At 45.6% G+C, this 21,515-nt stretch overlaps 2 protein-coding genes across 5 annotated transcripts in view; both read right to left on the minus strand.

Moving 5' to 3' along the window:
• Window positions 1-104: 104 nt before the first annotated feature.
• On the minus strand, window positions 105-20,101 carry snapc4 (small nuclear RNA activating complex, polypeptide 4). Of its 2 annotated transcripts, none has more exons than XM_037099580.1 (22): window positions 19,768-20,101; window positions 19,282-19,395; window positions 19,166-19,203; window positions 17,745-17,841; window positions 17,630-17,658; window positions 17,424-17,546; window positions 17,127-17,267; window positions 16,333-16,417; window positions 16,007-16,088; window positions 15,759-15,860; window positions 12,083-12,155; window positions 11,827-11,991; window positions 11,210-11,360; window positions 11,007-11,113; window positions 10,786-10,880; window positions 7,991-8,085; window positions 6,299-6,399; window positions 4,092-5,711; window positions 2,767-3,342; window positions 1,327-2,086; window positions 836-1,116; window positions 105-729 (listed from the first exon to the last, which is right to left on the minus strand). In XM_037099580.1, the coding sequence occupies exons 2-22, from the start codon at window positions 19,391-19,393 to the stop codon at window positions 607-609; spliced, it is 4,956 nt and encodes a 1,651-aa protein (XP_036955475.1). In that variant the 5' UTR covers window positions 19,394-19,395; window positions 19,768-20,101; the 3' UTR covers window positions 105-606. The 2 variants fall into 2 exon arrangements, with proteins under 2 accessions (XP_036955475.1, XP_036955474.1); XM_037099579.1 differs by having other exon boundaries at window positions 15,726-15,860.
• A 761-nt stretch (window positions 20,102-20,862) lies between these two features.
• pomt1 (protein-O-mannosyltransferase 1) overlaps window positions 20,863-21,515 on the minus strand; it is an 8,438-nt gene continuing 7,785 nt past the window's right edge. For 2 of the 3 annotated variants that reach the window (XM_037099588.1, XM_037099587.1), the window contains exon 20: window positions 20,863-21,376. In XM_037099588.1, the coding sequence (XP_036955483.1) occupies window positions 21,157-21,376 (220 nt within the window). In that variant the 3' untranslated portion in view covers window positions 20,863-21,156. Of the gene's footprint in view, window positions 21,421-21,515 lie in introns of all 3 variants that reach the window. The other variant, XM_037099589.1, reaches the window with a different exon arrangement.

Consider the following 21,515-nt stretch of genomic DNA (forward strand, 5'->3'; position numbering starts at 1 on the left):
CACAGTGTCCACACATCCAGTGTCCTCACATTCAGTGTCCTCACATTCAGTGTCCTCACATTCAGTGTCCTCAGCATCTACATCTGAAACTCACTTGTCCATACTTGTCATTTCAAATAAGCTTTATTATAAAATAATCATCTCATAAATTCTGAACGCTTTCATTACAAATATGAACAAAACAAGACAACCAAAAATAACAAACACATATAACATAACATATTTTAGTACAATTCAATCAGTTTCTAACTCCCTTTGAGGTGAACTCAGCACAGATTTTCTGATTTTCTAGTTCAATAGTTCAATTTCCGTTCAATGAAAATGTACCTGCAGGGTGAAACTTGTTACATCTGTCACACTGTTTTTGTGCAGGTGACTTACTGTCAAGCTCCATCATCAGAAAATCTAAAACTCAGCAAACTCTCATGTCAGATTCCTGACGATCTTTGAATTAACCTGTTGGTGTGAAATGTCAAACATAAAACTCTCAGTTTTTACCTCCAGAGAACAGGACGGACAGAACATCGTGTTCATGTCCAGTAAAAATTACTTATTTTAACATCATCAACATTTTAAACTCTTTTTAACGGATCATCATCTACACAACTAGTTCTGTTCTGGATCTGGTCCGGTCTGCTCAGTCCGGTCTGTGGTTGGTGTGCTGGGGGTGGTGATTCCTGAGAAATGATTGGCTGGAGCTCCTGAACCGTCACATATCAGTAAAGATCTCTGTAAACAAAAGGAGACTGATCAGTGGATCAAACCTGCATGTCTCAGTTTGTTTTAACAGTCACACTCAACAACACAGCTCTTTTCTGCACAGAGTAACACTCACCTCAGCTCTCCTCCGTTTCCCTCTTTCTTTCATCTTCCTCAGCTGCTCCTCCTCCTCTTCCTCCTCCTCCTCCTCCTCCTCCTCCTCACTTGCTCGGCAAGGTACATGCTTCTCTGTGATTGGCTGCACTGTGGCCAGGAGGGCGGGGACACTGAAGCAAGACAGGAAGCGAGCCTTCAGCAGCTGGTAGGCAGGGTTACTAGAGAAACGCTCTGCCACCATGCGACGTACCATGGCCACAAGCTCCGCCTCCTCCACCTCGTCAGAGCTGACAGAGGGAGCTGCAGAGGGAACAAGAAGAGGAAACAAACACACCTGAGCACCACTCATATGCCTGAGGGCTCACCTGGACTCTTCAGCGCCAGCCATACTTCACACAATCATGTTCACACAATCATGACACTTATAAATGAACAGAAGAAGAAGCGAGCAGCAAACGTCACCTACAGGACTGCCCCCTTTCCGTACCTGTCAGGTGAGTCAGGTGTTACCTGATTGGTCTGTGGCTGGTTGGAGATCAGAGGTGGAGTCAGGCAGGTCGAGAGGCTGACTGGATGTCTCCTTGGTGCTGCTGTCTGGTGAGGCTGCGGTCAGAGGACATCTTGGTTCGGACGCTTCACTCAGTAGTTTAATGGATGAGACGGTCAGACATTTTTTGGCGCAGAGCAGCGCACTGAGCATGCTCAGACTGCTGACGAAGGGTGGCAGGTAAGGAAGAGCCACACCCACTCCAGGTACCACCACGCCTCCCCGACCACCCAGCCAATCACACACTGCTGCACGGGACTCCAGAAACATCAGGGCGGGGTCAAACTGCAGCGCTTCTCTCCTGAGGGGAGGCGGTGCTGCAGGGTCCACTCTGACCACGCCCTTATATGGCAGCATGAATTTTGGGGGAGGCTGGGCGGAGGAGGCGGGGTTTGGGACAGCTCGCAGGATGAAGGCTGGGGCAGGAAGAGGGTGTGGCTGAATCTGTCCAGGCTGTACGGGGACGGCGGTGCGTTCAGGTGCGATGGATGGCAGAGGGGACATGGCCGGGAAGCTTGGTATGAATGCCAGCTTGAGGCCTTGGGGCGGAACTTCTACCAACTGGAGCAGCCCGCCAGGTGTCATGACCCACATGGACTGACCCTGATGTAAAGACAAGCCGGGGAGCGGAGCAATCTGCCGGTTCTGATCGACAGCTTCCTGTTTAGAGCAAGACGTACGAGAAGATCGAGAAGAAGAAGATCTTTTCTTCTTTGCTTCAGCCTGGAAGTAAAACAATGGAAGAGGAAGTCAGACAAGGAGGAGTCAGACTGAGAGAAGGAGTCAGACAGACCCCCAATTTCCACTGGATACGTCTCCGCTGTGTTGTGTCTCTGCTACGCCGGCAGAGTTGATACGCTTCACTTTAGTCAATGTGTTAATCTCCACCAGGTCTGCTGCGCTGCGTATCTGCTCCGTCCAGCTCCGGCAGTCTGGAGCCCTCCGGAGCAGATAAGCAGGACTTCTATTTCTGGCGGATGCCCGAGCACGACGCAGCAATTCAGTTGAATTTAGCATGGAGCAGACAGGAAGTCAAGCGTCGAAATAACAAACAACATCTGGTTACATTTCAAAATAAAACACTCCGTGTTGACACCAGCACACAAATCTCAAAAAAGAGACAAATACAAGCTCTTCTGCTGATCCTTCAGTCGGGAACACTTCGTGTTGTTGTTTTTAATAACACAGACCTATAACTGCGGTCGCGAGTGATCATGTGATTATCGCAGGAACTCCTCACCAGCTGTCTACCGTACTGCGCTGTGGCGGACTCAAACTGCAGCTGGTGGGGACTGCCGGATGGCGGAGCAAAACCGGATTGGAGCCGCAATGCTGCGGACCGAATCCAGTGGACAGTGGGGGTGAGAGGAGGAGACAGACTGAGAGAAGGAGACAGATCTTACCTTGGCCTCAGCAGCTTCCTGTAGAGCTCTCGCTCTCTGACTCAGCTTTCGGACCCTCTTCCCATCCTGTGTCACACCTGCACCTGCCCCATCCACACATTCATCATCCTGACTGCTCGTCACAGTTGGCTCCTCCTCCCTTGCTCGTTTCCTCCTTCTGGGTGGTGCTTTGGAAGACTTGCTGGGGGCGGGGTCAGATCTACTTAGACTGGAGGTCTGCTTTTTGGGGGCGGGGCTTGGCTGAACTGAGTCAGAGTCATCTTGACTAGTGCTGTAGTCATGATCCACGTGGGAAGGGACAGGTAGGCTTGATGTGGAGGTAGCCGTGTGCTGATTGGTCGGCATAGAGGGGGGCTGGGTACAATGGAGGCTTTTAGTTGATGACAGGGTGGTTTTTGAGCAGGGACTGTTCACAGAGAAGGGAGGAAGTGAAGGAGCTTCAGAGGAGATGACCACTAATGGAGGAGGTCTTTGAGCAGCAGGAAGTGATGTTGGCTGAGGAGAAGCAGGGACGACTGTGTTCTGTATCTGAGCTTTCTTACGTAGAGACGAAGCAGATTTCTTCCTGGCTTCAGCCTGAGAGGAGCGAAATGCAAAAACAAGTCAGAAAGTTTGGATCATTTTTAATGTGTCTTAATATGCTGAGAGGAACCACAGATCCTCAGGGCCTGGAGTCCCCCCATCGTCTGTGAGACAACATTGAAACCCTGTCAGGTGGAGTGAATGACCAGCTCTTTACAACACCATGTTCCGCTGGCAAACTTTTATGCTTCGTTCAGGCCGAGCGTGACACAAATCATTCACGCGACTAGATTATACACTAAATCATTCTATTTGCTCCGGCAGTGTGAATGACACAAGGCAGTTTTATTGCTTGATACAAAATATTGAATCAAGTGAGCAGAATTCATGAACAACAGTGGAGGAAAGGATGATAATCAGAGGTCGTGGCTGTTTGCAAGACATCTTCCACAAAAGAATCAAGGCTCATTTGTTCCAACTTCATCAAGTACATGCGCCTGTACGTTCTTATCTCAGCACCTACGTACTGAAGGTCTCCTTCTTTTCTACAATCGATGGTGACATTGTACTTATTGTTTAAGTTGCTTTGGACAAAAGCATCTGCTAAATGCCATAAATTTTAATATAAATATAAATGTTTGACAGAGCTGAACGGTAACACATCTGCTCTAATGAGACAGGACAGAAAGGAGCTGTGGAGGAAAGTGAGCAGGGGAGTCGTATCAGAGCAGCACTGTGACTGTTCTACTCAAAAAGCTGACAAGTTGTTGAACATGAATCATCTTGTGACAGAATTCACTCACCTTGGCTTCAGTGGCCTCCTGCAGAGCTCTGGCCTTCACAGTCAGCTTCCTCTTCCTCCGTCCTTCCTCCATTACATTGTCACCTGATCTGACCAGTTTTCTACATGCTTCACCCACAACATCACCTGCATCCACCTCGTTCTGACTGCTGCAAACAACCTGTTGATCCTTTGACAGCTTCTGCCTCCTCCTTATATGTGGAGTCAAGGTGGAGCCAGGAGGACAAGGCTGACTGGTGAGTGTTGAACCAGCAGAAACACACTGACTGGGGGAAGGGGATGAGTCAACTTTGAGGTCTTGAATCAAAGGTTCAGCTTGTTGGCAGAGAGAGGTGAAGCAGGTGGATGTAGTACACAAGGGTCCTGGGACAACAGAGACGGGAGGAACATTCAGCCTCTGAGAAGCAGGAGGCCCAGGTGACGGACAGGTGACACCAACAGCAAGAGTGGGCGTGGTCAGGGGAGAGGGAGGAGCCAGCTGGACGGAGACAGCACAATGCTGAGCAACTGGCCGAGGTAACAACATCTGAGGACGCATGCTAGAAGACATCTGAGGACACATGCTAGGAGACATCTGAAAAACAGTGGGGCGGCTCTGAGAGGGTGCTGATGGGAGATGAGGAAGAGAAGGCTGCTGTGCTCGCTGTTTTCGCAGCAGCTGTTTCCGTGTGTTTTGTTGCGGCAGAACCTGAAGCTGCTTCAGGATCAGTTGCTGCTGATGGTCCTCCTCCTGCCGCAGGAGGTTTGCTATAGAGTTAGGGTTCTTTGGCTGAGTAGAGATGGGAGGTGGTGCAGGATGTGGCATTAATGGCACTTTGTTCTTCCTGTTCTCTATCATCTCCTTACAGCCGACAGAGTCCACATTCAAGGTCTGGAGGAGGAGCAGGAACACTGGAGTTGAGGTCATCTGGGTCTTCTCCCCCTGCTCTCTTATGGAGTCGGCTGCTATCAGTTTGGTTTTTGCTGGGATCAGCAGGTTGCCAATCCACGGCATCACAGCCGCCTGCAGCTCGTAGTCCAGACCTCTGCTTGTCATTTGGCCCAGCGGTTTCCGTTTGCCGGTCTGGACCCTCCGTCGGATGTGGGGCGGCACAGATCTGAACCTGGCGGCCTGGCGGTTCAGGTGGGCTCGCAGCTGGTCATATGACACCATCATCATGGTGCTGCTGCTGTGGCGTTTCTCCCACCGCAGCTCTTTAGGAGGAGGTCCGAAGATTACTGAGCGCCCAAACTGTCCCAGGATGGTCGACCGCATGCATTTCCCTTTGTGGGCGTCTCCAGAGGAAGATAACTCCACCAGCTGACAGCTCAGGAAGGAACACTGAGCTTTTTCTGCTGGAATCCACTCCTCCATGGCAGGGAAGGTGTACGCCTCCTCTTTCTCCTCCTTCTCCATCTCCTCAGTCCTTGTCTCTTCCACTACCTCCTTATTCTCCTCTTCATCACTGTCCATGTACTTCACCACCATCTCCTCCTCCTCCTCTTCCTCCTCTTCCTCCTCCTCCTCTTCCTTGTTCAGTTTCGCCAGTCGTCTCCTGATTCTTCTCTTGGCCGGACCAGTCGTCTTCTCGTTCTTTGCTTCTCTGCAACTCTTTGGTGGATTTTTAAATGTTCTTCTTCTCTATTAACAGGAAGGAGACAGAGATAGCAAGTCAGTTACATTTACTTCAGCAGACTGTTAGTGTTCTGATTGGCTCACATACTCAGACCTCCACAGCACCATGACAACGCTGGAGAAAAATCTGTCTGCACCGGTTCTACTTCTTACTTTGGACTAAGATTAAAAAGTTGATCAGCCTGACTGCAGCAGTGATCCGGAGCGGACTTCCAGGTTCTGCTGACTCCTGACTGAAGCTGGAGGGGTAGTGGACTTCACTTCATGAACGTAACGTCACAGAGAGGAGACAGAACCAGAGTCTCTGCTGAGTGCTGACTTCACTCAGAGCTTCACCTGTGCTTCACACAAATGATGCTAAGATCGGTGTTTTGTGACGAGTTTACGAGTTTCATCTTATTCTCGGACTCTTTCCTGAAGTTGTAGCAACAGGCAACCAGATGAAAACCGCCATTTTCAGGACACTACAGGACTTATCTGGAACCACTCTGCAGACTTAGATATATTGTGATATAAACATTTACTTCAAAAAGATTTCTTAGAAGAAAAACCTTAACAAGGCTTTAATTATGAAAATGTACAGGAACGTGTACCTGAGCACGAGGTGCAGCTGGTTTGATCAGCCTCCTCCACTCTCGAAGACACTGACCGTCTCGACGATGAGGAATCTCTGCAGCGATCTTTGCCCAGTGGCCTGACACACACACGCGCACACACGCATGCACGCACACACACACACACACGCACGCACACACAGTTAGTTTACTTGTATTGCTCTGTAGGATTCAGAGACGTACCATATTCTTGCTCCAAATACTGAAGGTCCCGACTCAGAACTAATGAGGATGATCAGTTTAGTGGTGATCTACAACAGTGATTCCAAACCAGGGGTACGTGCCCCTAGTGGTATGTGAACACATCACAGGCGGTACGTGGATACATTTAATAATTTATTTCCAAGATGATAAGTAAATATTCTCAGTCATTTCATAAGCCCATTAATAAAACGGTACATGTGTACCTCAATTAATTCATATCACATATTCACATGTTATTTATTTTTATGTTTAATTTGAGTTAAAACAAAAAGAAAATGCATAGATAATTAACTGTTCAAATTAAGGAGATGAAATAAAATGATTTTCATTTAATAATCAGTTGTGTAACGTTTCATAAGACCACTTTTGGAGAATCATCAACACTCATGAGTGAGAGGGTACTCATGGTATGACAAAAAGGCTCAGGGTGTACACAAGACAAAAAAGGTTGGGAACCACTGATCTACAAGATGTTCTGTTGAGTTCCCTTTAGCAACACTGGTGGTGATAAGCCCCAGTTGCAGGTGAAAATTATATTTTACCAACAACCTTACTATATAGTTTTACTCAATAACCTTGCATCAGCATTAGCTAGCTCAAAGTGACCTGACAGCTCTGCCACTCATAACACTAAACTACACAACCAGATAGTCAGCTCGTCTGATCAGGTCTTACTTTAGCTTGCATATGTTCTGAGGTAATTTGATAGCGAACTTGGTACATAGCGAACTTGCTAACAGAGAACATAAATTAGCCCAGAAATGGTCCTGTTCATTGGTTTGCAATCCTAATGACTTCCACAAAGTTTCATTAAAATCAGGCCAAACCCATAATCCTGCTGACCAGCGACACCAGGAATATAAGATGCTTGGTGGACGTGACGAACTCAGTCTGTGTGGTGACTGAAGTTACCCAGAAAACAAGGTCCACAGCTTAGGTAGGGTAGATTTTATATGTGACATTATAAACTTCTGTGGTACTGACCAGTCTAAGAGGAAGACAGCCACACCTGTATCTCCCATCAGCCCCCTCACTCGCAACACAACAGTCATACAAACTCTGGTTGTTCCTCGCTGACAGTTGCTCTCCTTTTGAGACCGTTTGCCTTCTTCTGAACGTCTAATTGCTTTCTTTTTCTTTGGAGTTGCACCTTTTTAAAAAATTTCATCGTCTGTTGATATCCATCTTTCTATGATGGTTTGGCCACGGCTGCTCAACGACAGCAGAAACCAGAACAATCAGAACTGTCACGTCAAAGCTTCGTCTGTCCTCAGTGAGGGTCCATGATCCCTGCATCACCTCATCTGGTGACAGACTTCACATGTTTACTTTAAATTATTGATCCCACATAAAAAAAAGTGGAGCTTCACACAAACTGTCCACAGAAGGTCAAGTTAAACTTTGTTCTGTCATCAACTTTCTGGCAGAATCAACACTGATTGATTAGCATCAGCTGATGCGACCCACCGACTCCATGTTTCTCCACCAGCTGTCGCAGCAGCTCCTTCTCCTGTTTGTCAAACAGCCCTCGCTTCGTATCCGCCTTCAGACAGTCATAATACCTGCAGGGACACACACACACACACACACACACACACACACACACACACACAAATATTAGTACTTGTACTTGACTTGAGTATTTTCATTATGTGCTGTTTTATACCTCTACCTCACATCTCAGAGGGAAATGTTGTACATTACTACATGTACTTGATTACCAAGTTACTGAAAATTAATAATTAGTTACAGTTACTTCTTTTACAAGTAATTGAATTACTTTGCCAATTACTGTATATCAAAAGTAATTAGTTACTAGGGAACGTAACTCGTAAGTCTGCTTTTTAAATTTAAATATGAACATCACTGAACAGTCAAACACAATATGCTTAACTGACAGTTTAGGATGTGTGTCATCGACAACATACACAGCAATCAATTATTCAGCTCTGCCCGGCTGATCGGCTGTAAAACCTAGCTTTGGTTGTTAGCACTAGTGCAGTGCGTGTAGGAAATATGTATTCCTATAGAAAAGTGGGAGGTTAAGTAGCTTTTTCATGGATGGCCAAATGAGGCTGTTTGAAGGTGGGACGTCAGGGATATTTAGGTTTGTTGTGAAATCCGATATTCCAGGGTATAACTGGCCGTTTTTGACTATTTTTGATTTTACCATTATATTTCACCTTAAAAACTATTTACTTGGTGTCGTTATTTTCAGCACAACCTCACATGTGTGACTGTACAGTTACTTCTTATTTTGACATCGTGTATTAACACAATGGGCCTAAAATCACAAAATAACATAAAATCTGAGTAGAAAAAGGTATTTTTTTACTGTGAAAACCACAAATATGTTTAACAAACCATTCTTTATTGCTTATGATGCAAACATAAGATGTTGTTTGCTAAATATGAACATACATTTTAAAGATGTACAAAGTTATATGTAACTGTTTACATTTAAATGCAGGCAGTGCTCAGGTCTGCCTGAGGAGCTGCACTGCCTGCTGCACATTCAGCATCTCCTCATTGTTTTGACTCATTAAACAATAAAACGACTCCACTACACACTAAACACACGACACCAAACACTACATAACACACTAACTACACACTCCAAACACGCTAAATGTCACAAATCTCTCAACTCTCAATATCGCTGTCTGTCTCTACGCTGACCGTCGCTGCCTGTCACTCATCCGCCTCTGTCCCGCCCACAACTTCCTGTTCCTCAACAACCAAACTTGCTGCTTGGACACTTTAGTGACAAAAGCCCGTTTGTACCGTTTCTTCCTGCACCAGACACAAAGCAAACGTGACGGCAATGTTCGCGAAAAAGCGTGGCGGACATTATTTACCCTAAGACCGGTTCTGGACCTGCCGGTGTGTCCGCCGACTCGGGAGGTGGGTCATGTTAGCGGCTAGCAGCTAGCGACACACGAACATCCACAGATTCCGATTCCACTTTGTTGTCTGCGCGGCTCCGGATCTCCTCAGACCCGAACAGACTCGGTCCGAACTCGTTTAGTCTCATTAATCCACAACAGTCAGTTTAGATGCACAGAACGGGACTGAACCGCCAGCAAAGTCCCGGTCCAGCTGGTGCTGCTGCAGGTATAAACCTGCTTGTTTCTTAAGGCGTGTAGTGGGAGTGAGCTCTGCAGTGATTGGCTCTTGTGCGCACGTGGCAGTGGTGGCGCTAGTGGACAATGCTAGCGGAATACCGTATGTAAAGTATTTATTAAATAAATTATTAACTGTATCATTGTTATCCAAACAAACCCAACATCGCACAACCTTGAACCAAACAGCAGCCATGTTGAAACTCTCAGATCAGTCTGATCCTGATCTGCAGAGATATTTGAGGAACACACACACACACACACAGACACACACACAGATTTCTTGCTTTTATAGAGAGATGGAGTGGCGCCTTCAGCATCTGTAGCATCTGTCACTTCAAGCTTTGTGGAGGCGCGTTGCCTCAACAGGTGCTTCGTTAGATTTAATTGCTACTCTCTGATGTGGATAGGTTCTTCACACATGCACATAATTGACAACTCAGCACTACATTTTTGTCTTTAATTTCGACAAGGGAAAAGTAATGTCCATACTTCCAGGAGAGAAAGCTCATTCTATCCGCACTGTCGGCCATGCTGTGTTTAAAGCTGATTGATTCAATTGGTGTATCATTGTGACGTTGGATCAGAAGCAGCTGAAGTCTTTCTTCTCATTTCCAAGTGTTCATTACAAAAGAGAGTAACGCGAGTAACCAACCAATAAAAATTATTTTGTTACATGCTTGTTACCGCTAAAAGCAGAATTACAGTAAGGCGTTACTTTGTAGTGCGTTACTCCCACACTATTGATTACTGTAGTTACCTTACAGATTCAGATTCATAGTAAAACATCATCAACAGATAAATGTAACATGTTTATCCACGTGATTATAAACTGTCAGCAGGTTCATGTTCAGACTGACAGGAGGACACCTGGGAAACATGTTGGAAACACACAGACGTCATCATCGTGATGTCATCATGACATCATCACACTGTCACACCTCGAATCAGATCAAAGCGCCAGCTTTCTGTGTGAATCACACAGCGGTGCGTCTTCTTTGTTCTGTGTGAACAAACATTGGTGGGGAATTGAAGAATCGTTGCTGCAACGATAATGCAGCGACTCTGAGTGTAAAGGGTTGCTGTGTTTGAGGTCATCACTGACACACACCTGAAGACTGTCAGCCAGTCAGCTCTCACCTGTCTCTGCAGCTGCTGTCAGTGCGTCCAGGAACCTCCAATCGGATCTTCCACCAGTCTCTCTCTCCATAACGAGAGACAGCCTGCAGCAGCAGCTGAGAGACAGACAGGATGACAGAGAGACAGTTCTGCTGTTTATTGGTACTGTAAGTAATAGTACTGTTAGTAGTAACTGTGCAGGTGGTGGGCGTGTCCTGTTCTTAGCCCCACCCCCAGCCTACCTCATCCTCCTGTTTGGTCCACGGGCCTTTCTTAAGGCTCGGGTCCAAAACCTGGTTCCACCTGTAGAGCAGCTGAGCAGGGTCACGACCGTCCATGAAGTAGCTCACTGACAGATAGACAGACAGGCAGGTGGAGAGAGACAGGTTTGAGTGACATCATTGTACACATGATTCTGTGTGATGTCACAGTGTGAGGTCATTACTCTGTGTGTATGGGATGAAGTTTCCGATCCTCATCTTGTCCACCAGCTCTCTAAGCAGAGTGTCTTCAGCCGGCGTCCAGTTGCTTCGTCTCAGCGAGTCTGAGACGAAGCGCTGGTACGTCTGAAGACACAGGAAGGCCGTCCTCCCCGTCTGACACACAGACAGACAGGTGGAGAGAGAGACAGGTGAGAGGGAGACAAATAGTTTAACCTGTACTTCCCTGAGTCCCTTTTTGAGGCTCCTGCTCAAAAATGACCTTGCTCAGAATAAATAGGGTATATCTCTGTAATTACAAGCTTTATGTGCATTATCTTGGTATCACGATAAAGGTATTGTTGGAACGTGTGGAGACTCTGCTATCGAGTGGATGCAGTGAAACCATGCTGACATCAGAGCAGCCGCTGCGCTGGCTTTATTTGTCTGTGTTGCTTGTATTTCTGTGTTTTTGCTCGGTGTTGTAACTGTGTTTGTTGGTCATATGAATGGTTTATAAGAGTGTGTAGCAGAGATTCAGAGCTTTCTGTGGGTTTGCAGCATGTGTGTGCTGCCGCCGGCGGGGGGCTATCAGGAAAGAGCAGGTTAAAGACAGACATTAGAGACAGACACTCCTCCTCACCCCCAGCTCCTTGGCGATGGTCTCCCAGAGTCTCTCTCCATGTCTCCTGCTGACCTCCTTTAGCTGCTGCACCTCCTCCTGACTCCATGGACTCTTATTGATGGACGGGTGGAGGAAGTTCTGCCAGAAACTACGGATGTCCTCTGCGTCCCTCAATCCTTCAAACTGAAAAGAGGAGGAGGAGAAAGAGGAAGAGGAGGAGTGAAGGAGGAGACAGTCTGTGTTGCTTCATGTGATTTGTTGATTTTTCACCTACATCAATGTTGGAGATTTTCTGCCAATCATGTTCTTCGTATCGTTCACCAATCAGCTCCTCCTCCTTCTTCACTCTGACCAATCAGAGACAAACAACCAACATAATGTTAACGAGGGAATCATTTTAATGTGACACACACACACACACACACACACACACACACACACACACACATACACACACATACACACACACACACACACACACACACACACACACACCTGGCTCTCATCTGACAGCATCACCTTACAGTCTTACTAGTTAATCACCATGTCATCCGTCCTCCTCCCAGGCAGCCAAAACTTACGACCACAAAAGGAACCATGTTCCAGTAATTCTTATATTATCCACCATGAACTCCACTGAGCAGCCGGTCGCTGGAAACTCTGATGAGCTTCAAACTCTCATATTTGGCTTATTAATATTAGATGAATGTCCACCAAAGCCTGACTGATGAATGGTTTCATTACTGAGAACAAGCCAGACGTGACTGACATGATGTGAAACATGTCTGAAACCTGACTATAGCTACGCCCATGTTGCTCTAATCTACAAATCTAGTTTAAGTTTTAACCAGGATGTTAAATTTATTTAATTTGAGGCTCTGGTTTAAAAACCATCTTCATCAGGTAGTAACGGCCTCGTCCAGGGAACCAACCCGGTGCTGATCTGCAGACTCTTACTCCCAGTTCCTCAAAGACTTCTGTGAATTTACTGCAGATCCTGTGACTTGCCCAGATAAGATCCTAATTATTGGGGATGTCAGTATCCACTATAATAAGCCCTCTGACCCTTTAGTGAAAGTGTTTTTGAGACTTCTTGATATTTCCACCTTTATTCAGCTCGTCCATGAACCGACTCATTGCAGTGGAGACACTCTGGATTTGATAATTTCCTGTGGACTGGATGTGTCAGCCCTGAATGTCTCTGCATCTCCTCTGCTGTGTCGGACTCTCTCATTAAATCTGCAGCATCATTAGCCTGTCCCCTGTTTTTAATTCTCATCATATCAGCCTGGCAATCATAGCGACACTCACTGAAACACTGCCTGGGGTCCTGGCTCCTTTAGCGACTGTGACAAAACCCGTGGAAAGTTTCACAAATGACTTAACTTGGTCCGTTTCTCTCCTGACTCTGTGGCACCGGTCTCTACCAAGACAAAACCACCAAAGAAATCTATTGTTTACTGGTTTACTGATGAAACCTGAGATCTCAAGCAGGGCTGCAGGAAAATGGAGCAAGCATGGTGAAAGTCTAAATTGGATGTTATTTATCTTGCTTGGCGTGATAGTGCACTAAATTATAAGTGTGCTCTAAACACTGCAAGAACAGCATATTTCTCCGGCCTAATAAACAATAATAAACACAATCCTAGGTTTCTCTTCAACACTGTGGCTAAACTGACTCACAAGCCACAGTCGGTGAGCTGTGCACCCTTTAATGCAACTGAATTCTGAGATTTGTTTTGCAATGAAATTGATGAGATCAGAATCAAAATTAACTCATCATCTCTGGCTTCCTCGTCAAAGTTCATAAAAAACATCCTGCTGCTGATTCTCAGTTAGTCTCAGCTCTAAACACTTTTGAAAATATCTTCCTTGAGATATATGTCTAAAATTGTCTCATCCTCAAAACCAACTTCCTGCCTGCTGGACCCCCTTCAGACAACTGTTAAAAGATCTAAGTCCAGCAGCGGGACCTACAATGTTAATACTGTTAATCATTGTCCCTTCTAGTTTTAAGTCTGCTGTGGTTCAGCCTCTCCTTAAGAAACCACACCTCGACCCAGGATCTCTCAATAATCATAGACCAGCATCCAACCTTCCCTTCTTCTTTAAAGTCTTAGAGAGAGTCGTGTCCCAACAACTTTCAGGCTTCCTTCTTAACAATAATCTCCTGGAACCTTTTCAGTCAGCTGTCAGAGCTCCACTGAAACTGCCCTTAATAAAGTGGTAAATGACATTTTACTTACTTGAGACTCTAACGCTTCTGTTACTGGATATCAGCACTGCATTTGATACTATAGATCATGGCAAATTGTCAGACCGACTTGAAAGTCAGTTTGGCATCTCAAGCCTTACTAACAGACAGAACACAATGTGTTTCTTACAATAGTACTTCATCAATTGTTACTGATGTGAAGTATGGCGTTCCCCAGGGCTCTGTTCAAGGCCCTTCACGCTTCTCTTTATATGTTTCAACAAATGATGATGAATCTCCAATCATGAAATTAGAGACCTGCTTACGCGCAGTGAAGAAATGGATGTCAGAAAACTTCCTGCTCCTGAATTCAGATCAAACTAAGATGCTGGTCACTGATCGGCTCGACAGGGACGCCATGTTGACCAGGTGACCGTAACTCTAGACAACTGTGTTATTTCTCAAAGTTGAGCTGTTATGAATATCTGTTTTACTTTGATTCTACGCTCTCTTTCCATCAGCACATCAAAGAAATTACCACGATCGCTTTCTACCACCTGCACAGAGCTAAAGTTCGGTCCTTCCTGTCCACGGCGGACGCAGAGATCCTGATTCATGTTTCATCTAAACTGGATTATTACAATACCTTATTTTCAGGTCTTCCACGAGAGAGTGTCACAGAGTCACCAGGAGAAACATTTTTTGTGTTTTGCACTGTATTAATTCATTCTTAATTGTGTGTGTGTGTGTGAGAATCACTGTTTTGAAGTGTCTCTCTCTCCTGTGTGGCTGAAGGACCTCCCCCTGCAGCAACCTAGCACACCTACAAGTACCAATCACCTTCCCAAACGGATAAAAAGGAGGAAGCGGAACAGGACAGGGTCTGGGGGAATCCAACAGACACAGCAGAGAAGAAACAGAGCAGCAAAGGACCCGCTGACTGAACTCCACCATGTCCCCCCTTTCCTGCAGTCAAGGAGAAGTAAAGACTGGCTGGACAGCTTTTGGACCTCTGGTAAAGACTCTTTTAAAGGACTGTGCCCCTTCATCACCCCCATCTTTTCTTTTGGACTGTTTTTTTTTTTTACCAAATCTGCCTGTGTTAATAAACTGCCTCATTGAACTTCTGCCTCTGCCTACTTGTTTAACCAGATAGTAAAGAAGCCTGTGACAAGAGCACTAAAAGTCTTCAAATGGTTCAGAACGCTGCAGCTGAAGTCTGAACATGTACAAGAGCATGTGATCATATAACACCAATCTTAGCGTCTCTACACTGGCTCCCACTACAAGATCAGACTTTAAGCTGCTGCTGACACACTGAACAGTACACGGCCTCGTTGTACAGGTCAGATTAGTTCCTCCAGATATTCCACCTGCTGCAGTCGGCTCTCAGGATTCAGCTCCTTATTCAGCCAGCTAGCTGCAGGCTTCTTCCTCTGGAACAACCTCCCAGCTGACCTCAGACCAGCTGGCTCTGCTGACGCCTTTAAATCTGAACTCAAAACTCACTTCTTTGACTTCACCTTTAATTAGCCCTTGATATCAATTGATAGCTTCTTCAGTGGGTCGGTCTCAGTGAGTTCCTACAGTATCAAATTTTACATCGTCCTGCCGACAAGAAACAACCTTCTGATTCTGATCAGAGCCGCAGAACGAATCTGTCTCAACATCTGTAACTTTGACACGGACAGCGAGGCGGAGGACCAGTTAGAATGGGGCACACCTGTCTCCCTCCTGGTCTGATCCACACACACACCTGAGCAGGTCGATCTCTCTCTCCAGACTGTCTATCTGCTGTATGAGCTGCTGCCTGTCTATCTGCTCAGCTGAAGACAGCTTCTGACTCAAATAGTCCACCCTGCAACACAGACAGACAGATAGTGTCACCACTATGATACTGTATTCCCATAGTTGTATTATGAATAATAATAATAATAATAATAATAATAATAATAATAATAATAATAATAATAATAATAATAATAATAACAATAATAATGTTACTTGGACAGTTTGGGCTGGATCAGTCTCCTTAGACTGTCTCGAGCTACTGAGTGGATCAACAGAATCTTCTGCCAGCTCTCCCCTGAACACACACACACACACACACACACACACACACACACACACACACACACACACACACACACACACACACACACACACACACACACACACACACAGATGAATCTGTATGTCTCTGTTCCACCTTCATACTGTAAATAAATCAACATTATTGAGAACAAGAAGTTAATGTTTGTGTTTATGAAGCTGGATTTCCTCTCTGATCAATACACTTCATTCATTCTGAGCAATAAGAATCTTCTTACATCGTTTCACTTTCAGCCTGTTGTTGTCCAGACTGCCAGTCATCCTGTTCGCTTTCTCCTTTGTCTCCTGATTGGCTGGAGGACCCTAGTGACACAAACACAGTCAGTGTGTTAACATGACACTCAAGAAAAACGAATTACTATGTCAGTCCAACTATAATCGGATCTTTAAGATGCATGTATACACCTTAGTCTGACTAAAATCGGACCGCAGCAAATTTCTCATAGTTGTATTAAAACATCTAGATTGTTTGATTGATAGTCACATTACTCCTGCATGTATACGTTCCATCAGATTTGATCAGATTTTCGCGTTCTGTGCAGGCTCAAGATTTTTCCCTGGGCCGTGAGCCGGAAGTAGAAGGACGGCGGCGTCTTTCCTCTGAAATCACCACAAGCAAGAGGTCATTGTGCATCTAGTTTGTGTAATTATCGTGTACACCATATACCAAATGTACAAAGATGTAGTTTCTCCTTGCTCTTCGTACGCCATCTTTCTCGAATGCCGAGGCAGAGTTTGTTGTTGCTGGTGATGTAAAGAGGTCAGCCGGAGGTGTTTCTGTTACCACTAGTTGAAATGGGTACAGCGCCAACTAGCGTACCGGGGTATGGCATGCTTTGGCCAGTAATTCGATTTTCTCACCGGCATGTATATTTGGATAATTGCAGTTGTCTGACTGAGCAGCATAGTCGAACTATGGCTGTAATCTGACTAAGATGTGCATGTAAACACACTGAGTGTGTCATTGGTCAGCTGTAACCAGTAGGTCTGTCTGTCTGCATGCCTGTCTTACCAGTCCTGTCAGTTTGTCCTTGAAGTACGGTTTGAGGAAGCGTCCCAGGAACATGTTGACTGGCTGCTGGCAGGAGGAAGGCGGGCGCTGTTCCCTGGGGGCCTCTTTGATTGGTCCAGACAGCTGAGACATCACGTCCTTCTGCAGAGAGGAAGAATATTGTTGTTACTGACCTGCTGTCTGTGGTTGTGCGTCAGTACTGACCTGCTGTCTGTGGTTGTGCGTCAGTACTGACCTGCTGTCTGTGGTTGTGCATCTGTACTGACCTGCTGTCTGTGGTTGTGCATCTGTACTGACCTGCTGTCTGTGGTTGTGCGTCAGCAGTGTCTCTAGCTGGTCCAGAGTCTCCTGAACCACCTGCTGGTAAACGAGGTTCATCTGAAGACACGACTCCACAGATGGAGACAGACCCAGCTCGCTCTGAACAGACACAGACACAGTTGGATCATCATTGACTCGTCTGTTACTGAAGTAAACAGAACTGAGCTGATGCTGTTACTGACCTCATCACTGCTGCTGCTACTGTCATCATCTGGAAACAAACCAGACCAGAAAACATTATCTGTTAATGTTTAATCACAGACAGACAGACAGACAGACAGACAGACAGACAGGTACCTGACACACAAATGGGACTGTGTGGTCCCAGGACGTCCTCCAGGTTCTGGATCTCCTTCTGGATCTTCTCTCTCTGAGCCAGCAGACCTGCTGCAGACTGAAGACACACAAACCAGCCGGAACAAACACACGACAGATTAAGACTGTTTATCCTTATATGTTTTATTACCAACTGATAAACAACATGAGGGCGGCTGTGGCTCAGCGGATAGAGCAGGTCGACTAGTGATCAAAAGGTCGCTAGTTCAAATCCCGGCTCTGGGCAAGGTTGGGCTGCATGTCGAAGTGTCTTTGAGCAAGATACTGAACCCCACTCATCAGTGAGGGCCCTGCGATGAGCTGGCGACTTGTCCAGGGAGCACCCTGCCCTCGCCCTGAGAGCTGGGATTGGCTCCAGCAGCAACACCCCGCAACCCCATGGAAAGGGATAAGCGGTTCGGACAATGACATGACATGACATGACATGATAAACAACATCACATCACTCTGAACGCTCTAATATTAAAGGGATATTCCGTATAAATTTAATCCATGGTCTAACACACCGTAATACAAGTTTGCAGACGGCTAGCTTACGTAGTTTTAGCAACCTCAGAAACAACCGCACAGTAACAATACACTGCAGTTTACGCCTCCACCAAGAAACTGCCATCAAAAACCTACAAATGATGCTCAGAACAGCACCAAACTTCAGCAACAGTACAAATAGGGTCCTAGCACACAGTTTGAGGCATCAAACCTGCTAGCTTAGCCGGATTTCTATTGTAAAGCGAACACAGCTCACCACTCTCCTGCTGCAGCTTCCTGTTGTGAGGAAGCTCTGACGAGTCGATTACCAATTACCAGTTCCGCAGCTCAAAGATGAAAATGTTTGATTATTACTCTATGGAAATGCAATCAAAGTTCATATGTGTCTTACCTACCAGTTTATAAAAGTTATTATCAAGAGTGGACAGGGAAAAGAATGGAATTCAGCATTTCTAACTGCACTCGGTAATCAATTTGCAGGGCTGTGTTCACTTTACAATAGAAATCCGGCTAAGATAGCAGGTTTGATGCCTCGAACTATGTGCTGGGAACCTATTTGTACTTTTGCCTAAGTTTGGTGCTGTTCTGAGCATTATTTGTGGCTTTTAGATGGTGGTTTCTTGTTGGAGGCGTAAACTGCAATGTATTGTTATTATACGGTCGTTTCTGAGGTTGCTAAAATTACGTATGATTGCAGTCTGCAAACTTGATCGAAATATCCCTTCAAAACATGAATTAATCCAACCTGTGTTGGACTACAGACTGATTTCAGACTGACTACAGACACGTTAATAAAGGATCAGGCTGGTTTATTCAGTACATGCATACATGTTGCCATGGTAACTGGTGTGTGTGTGTGTGTGTGTGTGTGTGTGTGTGTGTGTGTGTGTTACCTGACCGTCCTCCTCCTCTGTGTCAGCATCTGATTCACCTGAAGAAACACAACATCACTGTTAGAGAGAGAGACAGGTGGACTGTGAGATAAACACACATACAGACATACAATTACCTGTCTCACTGCTCAGCTGATCCAGTTCATTTTGAGTTATAGATAGACTCTGCTCCAGCTGCTCCACCTGTCGCTGGATCCGGTCTCTCTCTGCCGACAGAGAGACAGACATGTCTGTGCGCGCATACACACACGCACGCACACACACACACACACACACACACACACACACACACACACACACTTTATCAGAACAGACCGACGTCACATATTACTGCAGTAACGCTAACTGCAGTTACTCCAGCTGAGGGTGGTGCTGAGGAGGGTGGTGCAGGTGGTTTAACGTCTCATAATCAATAATAACGAGATGAATCATGTTCACAGTGTCACAGATCAAACTGTGCTGACGCCTCAGGTCTCTCTGCACAGAGTAACGTACAGTCGTTACTATCGCTGCACGGAGTCGTGAAGTTACTCTGTCAGTGCAGTAGATGCTAACTTTAGCGGCTAGCATGAACACTGAGTGATGATTTGAACCTTTCTGACCTTCAGCAGCTTCCGTCTCGTCTCCTGTTTCGGTGTCTTCTGTAATTCGCTCTTAACTTTCTTTATTTTGTCTTTATTTTGTCTTCAATGTTCTGCCTTCACGCGCCGCGGACCTCCAATCAACGCAGCTCTGTCGTTAACATATTACCCAGCATGCTTTGCGGCGGGAGAACCTCTCCCGCGAGCTTACACAGCGTTCGCTTAGATGGTTCAGATTCAACGGAAATTTTGAGTTTTTAATTCCTTTACGTTTCCGTCTGTCTCCTTCGTAATAAACCACCAACCTGATACACAAATCAAAACAAACTGTAGCTCGACTTGTCCGCCCTTTATTTTCTTCCCCTCGATGTTACTTCCGGTCTTTCCGCTCTTTGGTTCCGAGAGTTAAAAAATCATTGAACTCGTTTTCCTTAAAAAGACACTGCAGGCGAACACAAAGTCGATATTTAATGAACAAAAGTTCAGTGTTGAATTAATTCATCTTATGAAATGTGATTTAATTCTAAATAACTGGAGTCCACATCGTCCTTCCTGGTCCCCCCTCATAAATGATCCTGTGTGAAACAGGAACACAAAGTTTACCAAACCTGCAGAAACTCCTGACACTGACCCATGGTTTAGGTTATTATTTTACACTTTCAGAATAAGCTTCTGCTTGTTTAATTCTGTCTGTATTATTGTGTAAAATCACAAATAAAACAGGACACCATGATGTCCAAAGTCTTTTTTTCACATCAGAGTTTGAATCAGCTGGGTTATTGGTTATCCTCCAAACTGAACTTCTGACTGAATCTCACATAAGAAGAGTTTTAGCATTAACATTCATTCATGTTTTCAATATGAATCCAAGAATATCAAAGCCCCGCTGAAAAAAACAGCATAGACCAGCACCAAAACACAACATGTGTTGTGTTTCAGCAGGGAGTTCTGCTGTCCGTCTGCGGACGTACAAAAACCTGGAAATAGGACGGTAGTTTCTGGTTTCTGGACCAGTTCATCACCCCCTAACTGGTTTAAAACCAGCTGATCGACATCCGAAACCTCTGTGAACAAAAACACCAACAGTTTGTAAAGTGTCAAAATAAAAGCACATTGTTGAACTGTTTATATTCTATTTTATTGTGTAGTTCACATGAATCTGTTACAGCAGTCACTCAGACCACAAACTGATTTTATAAACTTTATACATAAATTTCACTGTTTCCTGTTTGAGAGGCGTGAACAGGAAGTGACATGTGTGATGTCACACACCAAATATTACTGTTCATTTTTCTGAGCAGCTTCACTCCTCCATAAAGACTGTTTGAGAGATCTGAAGCTCCTCCTCCAACATGACCTCACCTCTGACTTCACAGACAAACACCCAGTGGTGTGTTCAGGTGCCTTTTCTTAAGATTTATCGGAGCAGAAACAGAAAGACAGGATCATCAGATCCTGGACCAGGCAGAACCCCTCTCTCTGCCTGTCTGTCTGTCTGTCTACCGGCGGCGGTAGAGGATGTCCCAGGAGCCTCTCCACTTCAGTCCTTGCAGCTGATTGGCCGACAGCTCGGGGCTGCCGTAGGTCAAAGGGCAGAAGGTTCGATACGACAGGATGACCACCAGCATCCCTGCTGACGCACACACACACAGCACACGACGGTGTGTTGCACAGCTGCAGAAACACACATACACCTTATCAATGACCAATCATAATCAAAACGACCAATCACGTCTGAGAGACTGTGTCCGGATGATATTAACCACAGT

The sequence above is a fragment of the Acanthopagrus latus genome, chromosome 5, assembly GCF_904848185.1.
Source record: "Acanthopagrus latus isolate v.2019 chromosome 5, fAcaLat1.1, whole genome shotgun sequence".
Lineage (NCBI taxonomy): Eukaryota > Metazoa > Chordata > Actinopteri > Spariformes > Sparidae > Acanthopagrus > Acanthopagrus latus.